The sequence below is a fragment of the Rana temporaria genome, chromosome 7, assembly GCF_905171775.1.
Source record: "Rana temporaria chromosome 7, aRanTem1.1, whole genome shotgun sequence".
Lineage (NCBI taxonomy): Eukaryota > Metazoa > Chordata > Amphibia > Anura > Ranidae > Rana > Rana temporaria.
In genome coordinates, this window is record NC_053495.1 from 33,670,555 (window position 1) to 33,679,128 (window position 8,574).

Below are 8,574 nucleotides of genomic sequence, written 5' to 3' on the forward strand. Positions count from 1 at the left end.
TCATCAGAGTTCACCCCTGGTTGTATACACCCCCTTGCATATAGATAAACATATACATTTTCATAATAAGCAATCCTAGCTGGATTAAAACAAATAAAGTTACATCCCATTACTAAGTAAATATTCGTAATTTAAATGTCACATTAGTACAGACTTTTTAGAACTCTCTCATTGAAAATAAGAAATTAGCATACTGTATTGACATTAAAGGGCCAGTGTAAATACAGGTAAATAAATTAGCAACTCTAATATCCAAACTGGCTCTCCTGAAAAATATATATTAAAATACGGAAAATTATGAATTATCCAAAAAACAATTTAAGTCTACCTCAATATTTAAACCATGAGGCGTATAGCATTTAATTCTATGTATCCAGGACATCTCGGTCCTAGATATAGATCTAACCAAGTCGCTCCCCCTCCAATGGGCGGTAAACTTGTCAATCCCAAGGAATATAGTATCTTTGGGATCACGTGCATGGGCAGTAAGGTAATGTTTAGATACGGAATGCTCCGTAAATCCACTCCTAATGTTCGCAATGTGCTCATTAAGTCGCACATGTAGCGGACGTTTGGTCCTCCCTACGTATTGTAAGCCACATGGACAAATCAATAAGTAGATAACACCAACGGTGGAGCACGTAATAAAAGGTTTGATCGCAAACTTTTTACCGGTGCAACTGGAGATAAACTCCACTGTTCTTTTCTTTGTGCGATTATTAATGCTACAGCTCTGACACCGGCCACACTTATTACCTAAGGCTTACTAGCTGCCGTGGAACTACAAATCCCAGCAATCCGTGGCAAAGTACCATCTCTTGTTATGGGGTTTACAGAGTACCAATGAAACTGTCTACATTGTAAACCGTATTTATTATGTCACCCTTCGTGTACAGGCTCTTGGAGTATCATAAATCTCATGTGTGTGAAATGTAATATCTCTCGCTCTAATTTTATAGATGGAAAGCAATCTATAGCTCTATCATCATAATATATATATATATATATATATATATATATATATATATATATATATATATATATATATATATTTTAATGGTATATTATATATATTTATATCTCTCTCTATAATATATATATATATATATATATATATATATATATATATATATATATATATATATATTTTTTTTTTTTTATTATGATATAGATATATGAGATGATGTAGCTAGAGATAGATAGCAATCTATATCTCCATCATAATATATTTTATATCTATACCATTAAAAAAAACACACACACACACACACACTATATATACACACTATATCTCTCTCTCTATAATATATATATATATATATATAGAGATAGAGATGACAGATTTATATAGCCATCTCTATCGTCTCATATATCTATCTCTACCCTCTAATTATATATATATATATATATATATATATATATATATATATATATATATATATATATATATATATATATATATATATATATAGATTAATATAGCTCTATCTATCTATCTATCTATCTATCTAATACATATATAAAATATATATTTATTATTTTAATGGCATATATATATATATATATATATATATATATAAAAATGATAGAGCCATAGATTGCTATCTACCTATACCATTAAAGAACATTTATTATATTATAATATATATATATATATATATATATATATATATATATATATATATATATATATATATATATATATATATATATATTATAAGATAAGATGATAGATTTATATCTCTATAATCTCATTATATATATATATATATATATATATATTTATTTTATATAAATAATAATAATTATATGATAGATATATGAGATTATAGAGATATAAATCTATCATCTAATAATAATATATATATATATATATATATATATATATATAATTAAATGATAGATTTATATAGCTATCTCTATCATCTCGTATATCTATCTCTATCATCTAATTATATATATAATTAGATGATAGAGATAGATATATAAATCTTTTAATGATATTATTATATTTATTTATTTTAAACAGATTAGTGAGATGATAGAGATAGTTCTCTCTCTCTCAAAGCCCACTTGGCACAGCGGATATATCGAAAAGCCTCTATATGCCAAGTTTAATTAATGTTACTCCTAAAGTTTACACGTTCACCACCTTGCCTTAAAGTACCACTTTTGCCCAGAAGGCGGAGTTATCCTTTAAAGATCACCTCTACATATAAAAACCAACCACTGCCGCCAATTTGCACGTACTGAATTTCGACCAACCAGCTCAAAGCTGCGTCAGGCCCATGTCAACAGAAGCCAACAAAAAAACAAAGTTTAATAACTCTCGCTGCAGACCTCGGCCATAAAATCAAATCAGCAATAAACTCCACAGGCTCCAATTTGCATCCTGCGTTTTCCTGGGATGTCAGAACGTAAAAATGAAACCTCAAAATATGGATTAAGTAATAGTGATACTTTAAAACTAAGGAGGGGGCTGCTTGGCAGGTTGCCCAACCCCCGCAACACCTGGTGCAGCCATAGCGGGGGACGCTAATATTACACTCCGCTGTGTACAGTATGCAATTCCCCCATCGATACAACGGGAATAAATCACAACAAGCCATTAAGACTGCAAGCATTTCACATGGGTAGGTTTGTAGACGTAAAACGCACATGGCGAAAATACAAGAACCGGTGAAGCATCGGCAACCGAAATGTAAACTGATGTCAGACTTTGCACACGGGATCAGGAATTAATTTACAGATCAGAATAGAAGAGGGAATCAATGCATTTCCGCTGGGGGTCCATGTGCTATGGCGTTTTGATAAATGATTGATTTATTTTCCAACTGATCTATAGTCAACAATCCATTCAATCGATGACGCAGACGGAAGTGGATTTCGATTAATGGTTGAAAGATACAATTGTACGGTATTGATTACATCTCCATTTAACCAATCAATCTTATATATGATCAAATTCATGAACACAACACAACTGATAATAATACACCCTGGCCAGCCAATCGATTCAGTTATTGAGGCCTCATCCACACCAAGTGCGGGAACACGTGCAAAATCACGTGCTTTTTTTTTTTTTCGATGCATACGGGTGCCCCCCATGCTTCTTGCAAACAAATGTGCGTTCCTGCCTGCCAAAACCTTCCGTACCGCAGTACCATGTGTTTTGGTGCGGCCCAATTTTTGATATCGCAGCTTTTTTGTGCATTTCTCGCACATAAAGCAACCTACTGAAATTAAATAAATGGCCTAAAATGCGACCCAAAAATGGGTTTGGATGCGCCTCCTGGTGTGAACGAGGTCCAAGTAGGCAAGTTATGCCTATTCCAGTTTGCCGATTTAATTATTTTTTATCAAATCGATCAGATAATAAAATCGAAACGTGTATGGCCATCATTAAAGGGATATATTTCGGGGGCCCTAAACTGCAAGACTTCAGCCTGGCCAGGGCCCCAAAATGATGCAGTTCCAAAGGCTCAAAACATCAAATGACATTAATTTGGGCCCCATAAACAAATCAAGGAAGAACATTTGGGGCCCCATAAACAAATCAAGGAAGAACATTTGGGGCCCATACCTAGAGAGACACTTCAATCGTTTACAGAAGATGAAGAACGCAGGCCATGCAACGCTCACAAGCCACACTTCATGATTTTGGCAGTCGGGACGTGTAGAGAGACAACTCTTTCAACCCAAAGTACCTCGGAACTGTTTCCAATTATGAATTTCCATCAATATCTATGTTCTGTTTTTGGAGAATAAAGAAACTTTTACAAAGTAACCGCCGTGGACAGCTGACTGTGTATTGGAGGAAAAATCATGGGATACGCTCAGGACTTCCGGGTCTCTTTGTCAACTTGTTGTCTGCGCTCAAAGCTTCCACTCTGTACAGTATATCTGTTTTATTTATTTTCCTGTTGCTACTTGTTAACCAGTATCAATGCCAAACCATCATGGGCTTTGTGTCATCCGGGTCAAAAACCGCTACTGACCTACACATTATACAATTCTGATTTCTTTCTCTATGATAAACTTCCAACAACCAAAATATATATAAAATAATAGAAATAAACATTATAAATGTACAAATATTACATTGGGGTGGTGAGTTACAAAGAATAAGAACAGGATTTTTACCTGTTGGACACAAATATACATCATAATATATGTGTGGGTGAGTGTGTAGAGTTGTGTCCCGGTATGTATGTAGAGTTGTTTCCCGGTATATACAGTATGTGTGTATGTAGAGTTGTGTGCCGGTATGTATGTATGTGTGTAGAGTTGTGTCCCGGTATGTATGTATGTATGTATGTGTGTAGAGTTGTGTCCCGGTATGTATGTATGTATGTATGTGTGTAGAGTTGTGTCCCGGTATGTATGTATGTATGTATGTGTGTAGAGTTGTGTCCCGGTATGTATGTATGTATGTGTGTAGAGTTGTGTCCCGGTATGTATGTATGTGTGTAGAGTTGTGTCCCGGTATGTATGTATGTATGTGTGTAGAGTTGTGTCCCGGTATGTATGTATGTATGTATGTGTGTAGAGTTGTGTCCCGGTATGTATGTATGTATGTGTGTAGAGTTGTGTCCCGGTATGTATGTATGTGTGTAGAGTTGTGTCCCGGTATGTATGTATGTATGTGTGTAGAGTTGTGTCCCGGTATGTATGTATGTATGTGTGTAGAGTTGTGTCCCGGTATGTATGTATGTATGTGTGTAGAGTTGTGTCCCGGTATGTATGTATGTATGTATGTGTGTAGAGTTGTGTCCCGGTATGTGTGTATGTGTGTAGAGTTGTGTCCCGGTATGTATGTATATATGTGTGTAGAGTTGTGTCCCGGTATGTATGTATGTATGTATGTATGTGTGTAGAGTTGTGTCCCGGTATGTATGTATGTATGTATGTATGTGTGTAGAGTTGTGTCCCGGTATGTATGTATGTATGTAGAGTTGTGTCCCGGTATGTATGTATGTATGTATGTATGTATGTGTGTAGAGTTGTGTCCTGGTATGTATGTATATTTGTGTCCTACAGGCAGGTCAAAATCCTGTTATTCTTTGTAATTGTATATACTTGTAATTAAAGATGTTTATGTTACTATTTAGCCTTGTTATGAGTGAGAGAGAGACAAATGAAAGAGAGACAAATTAAAGAGAGAGAGAAGAATGAAAGAGAGGAGAGAGAAGAAGAATGAAAGAGAGGAGAGAGAAGAAGAATGAAAGAGAGAGAGAGAAGAAGAATGAAAGAGAGAGAGAGAGAGAGAGAGAGAGAAGAATGAAAGAGAGAGAGAGAGAAGAATGAAAGAGAGAGAGAAGAAGAATGAAAGAGAGAGAGAGAGAGAGAGAGAGAGAGAGAGAGAGAGAGAGAGAGAGAAGAATGAAAGAGAGAGAGAGAGAAGAATGAAAGAGAGAGAGAAGAAGAATGAAAGAGAGAGAGAGAGAGAGAGAGAGAGAGAGAGAGAGAGAGAGAGAGAGAGAAGAATGAAAGAGAGAGAGAGAGAAGAATGAAAGAGAGAGAGAAGAAGAATGAAAGAGAGAGAGAGAGAGAGAGAGAGAGAGAGAGAGAGAAGAAAGAGAGAGAGAGAGAGAAGAATGAAAGAGAGAGAGAGAGAGAGAGAGAGAAGAATGAAAGAGAGAGAGAAGAAGAATGAAAGAGAGAGAGAAGAAGAATGAAAGAGAGAGAGAGAGAGAGAGAGAGAGAGAGAGAGAGAGAAGAATGAAAGAGAGAGAGAGAGAGAGTAAAAATGAAAGAGAGAGAGAGAGAGAGAGAGAGAGAGTAAAAATGAAAGAGAGAGAGAAGAATAAAAGAGAGAGAGAAGAATAAAAGAGAGAGAAATGAAAGAGAGAGAATGAAAGAGAGAGAATGAAAGAGAGGAGAAGGAGAGAGAGGAATGAAAGAGAAAGAGAGAGAGAGAAGAATGAAAGAGAGAGAGAGGGAAGAATGAAAGAGAGAGAGAGAGAGAGGGAAGAATGAAAGAGAGAGAGAGGGAAGAATGAAAGAGAGAGAGAGGGAAGAATGAAAGAGAGAGAGAGGGAAGAATGAAAGAGAGAGAGAAGAATGAAAGAAAGAGAGAGAAGAATGAAAGAGAGAGAGAGAGAGAGAGAGAGAGAAGAATGAAAGAGAGAGAGAGATGAAAGAGAGAGAGAGAGGAGAATGAGATAGAGAGAAGAATGAAAGAGAGAGAGAGAGAGAGAGAGAGAGAGAGAGAGAGAGAAGAATGAAAGAGAGAGAAGAATGAAAGAGAGAGAAATGAAAGAGAGAGAATGAAAGAGAGAGAATGAAAGAGAGAGAATGAAAGAGAGGAGAAGGAGAGAGAGAGAGAGAGGAGAATGAAAGAGAGAGAGAAGAATGAAAGAGAGAGAGAGAGAAGAATGAAAGAGAGAGAGAGAAGAATGAAAGAGAGAGAGAGAAGAATGAAAGAGAGAGAGAGAAGAATGAAAGAGAGAGAGAAGAATGAAAGAGAGAGAAGAATGAAAGAGAGAGAAGAATGAAAGAGAGAGAGAGAAGAATGAAAGAGAGAGAGAGAGAGAGAGAGAGAGAGAGAGAGAGAGAGAGAGAGAGAAGAATGAAAGAGAGAGAAATGAAAGAGAGAGAATGAAAGAGAGAGAATGAAAGAGAGAGAATGAAAGAGAGGAGAAGGAGAGAGAGAGAGAGAAGAATGAAAGAGAGAGAGAGAGAGAAGAATGAAAGAGAGAGAGAGAGAAGAATGAAAGAGAGAAGAATGAAAGAGAGAGAGAGAAGAATGAAAGAGAGAGAGAGAAGAATGAAAGAGAGAGAGAGAAGAGTGAAAGAGAGAGAGAGAAGAATGAAAGAGAGAGAGAGAGAGAAGAATGAAAGAGAGAGAGAAGAATGAAAGAGAGAGAGAGAGAAGAATGAAAGAGATAGAGAGAAGAATGAAAGAGAGAGAGAGAGAGAAGAATGAAAGAGAGAGAGAGAAGAATGAAAGAGAGAGAGAGAAGAATGAAAGAGAGAGAGAGAAGAATGAAAGAGAGAGAGAGAGAAGAATGAAAGAGAGAGAGAGAGAAGAATGAAAGAGAGAGAGAGAGAAGAATGAAAAGAGAGAGAGAGAGAGAGAGAGAGAGAGAAGAAAGAAAAGAGAGAGAGAGAGAGAGAGAGAGAGAGAGAGACGAATGAAAGAGAGAGAGAGAAGAATGAAAGAGAGAGAGAGATGAAAGAGAGAGAGAGAGAGAGAGAGAGAAGAATGAAAGAGAGAGAGAAGAATGAAAGAGAGGGAAAAATGAACGAGAGAGATGAACGAGAGAGATACAAGAGAGAGAAGAATAAAAGAGAGAGGAGAGAGAGAGAGAGAGAGAGAGAGAGAGAGAGAGAGAGAGAGAGAGAGAGAGAGAGAAAAGAATAAAAGAGAGAGGGGAGAGAGAGAGAGAGAGAGGGAGAGAGAGAGAGAGAGATACACAAGAGAGAGAATAAAAGAGAGAGAATAAAAGAGAGAGAGAGAGAGAGAGAGAGAGGGAGAGAAAGAGAGAGATACACAAGAGAGAGAATAAAAGAGAGAGAATAAAAGAGAGAGAATAAAAGAGAGAGAATAAAAGAGAGAGAATAAAAGAGAGAGAATAAAAGAGAGAGAGAGAGAGAGAGAGAGAGAAATGAAAGAGAGAGAGAGAGAAATGAAAGAGAGAGAGAGAGAGAGAGAGAGAATGAAAGAAAAGAGCAGGAATGAAAGAGAGAAGAGAGAGAGGAATGAGTGTGAAGAGAGAGAAAATATAAATAAATGTTGACTTTGTGAAGAGAGGTGATAGATGAGGCGAATATAAGAATGTCCAAAAAATACATTTTATTCGCATGTCATTGTCACATCCTTAGATCATCCGACAACCTCAATGTATCAATTACCGGAGAGAGAATGTCACCTTTCTATGGGGTGCTAATAAGAAAGTGTCATCTATGTGTGCGGTATGGAGGTGTATATAGATGATAGGACATGAGTATATATTATATATAAAGATGATAGGAGAGGAGTATATAGATAAGGAGTATATATTATATATAAAGATGATAGGAGAGGAGTATATAGATAAGGAGTATATATTATATATAGAGATGATAGGAGAGGAGTATATAGATAAGGAGTATATATTATATATATAGATGATAGGAGAGGAGTATATAGATAAGGAGTATATATTATATATAGCGATGAGAGGAGTATATAGATAAGGAGTATATATTATATATAGAGATGAGGAGTATATATATATATATAACACACACATGTCGGCTGTATAGAGGCACACAGACCTCCTCCCCCGATCTCCCGCACTTACAGGTGTGTGGCCCCGGTGGGGAGCGGAGCGGGCACCTCGGAGAGCCCCCGGTTGCTGCAGTCCACAGTGGCCCCGGTACAGGTGCAGTTGCCCGGACAGGGCGCTCCGCCATCCAGACATAATCCGAGGAGGAGGAGGTGGGAGAGGAGGCAGAGGATCGGGAGCGGGGTCCGGGGGGTCATGTTCTATAATCCGGAGAGATCGGAGAAGATAGAATGATCGGGGATCCTCTAGTGCGATCCTCCCATGGTCCGGTCCCGGGGGGGGGGTGAGATCCGGGGGTGTA

The 8,574-nt window shown here is 37.1% G+C and overlaps 1 protein-coding gene across 2 annotated transcripts in view; it reads right to left on the bottom strand.

Moving 5' to 3' along the window:
• Positions 1–8,574, bottom strand: part of LRIG1 (leucine rich repeats and immunoglobulin like domains 1) — a 126,873-nt gene that overhangs the window by 118,175 nt on the left and 124 nt on the right. For both annotated transcript variants that reach the window (XM_040359193.1, XM_040359192.1), the window contains exon 1: positions 8,289–8,574. This exon is cut by the window's right edge. In XM_040359193.1, the coding sequence (XP_040215127.1) occupies positions 8,289–8,470 (182 nt within the window). In that variant the 5' untranslated portion in view covers positions 8,471–8,574. The remainder of the gene's footprint in view (positions 1–8,288) is intronic.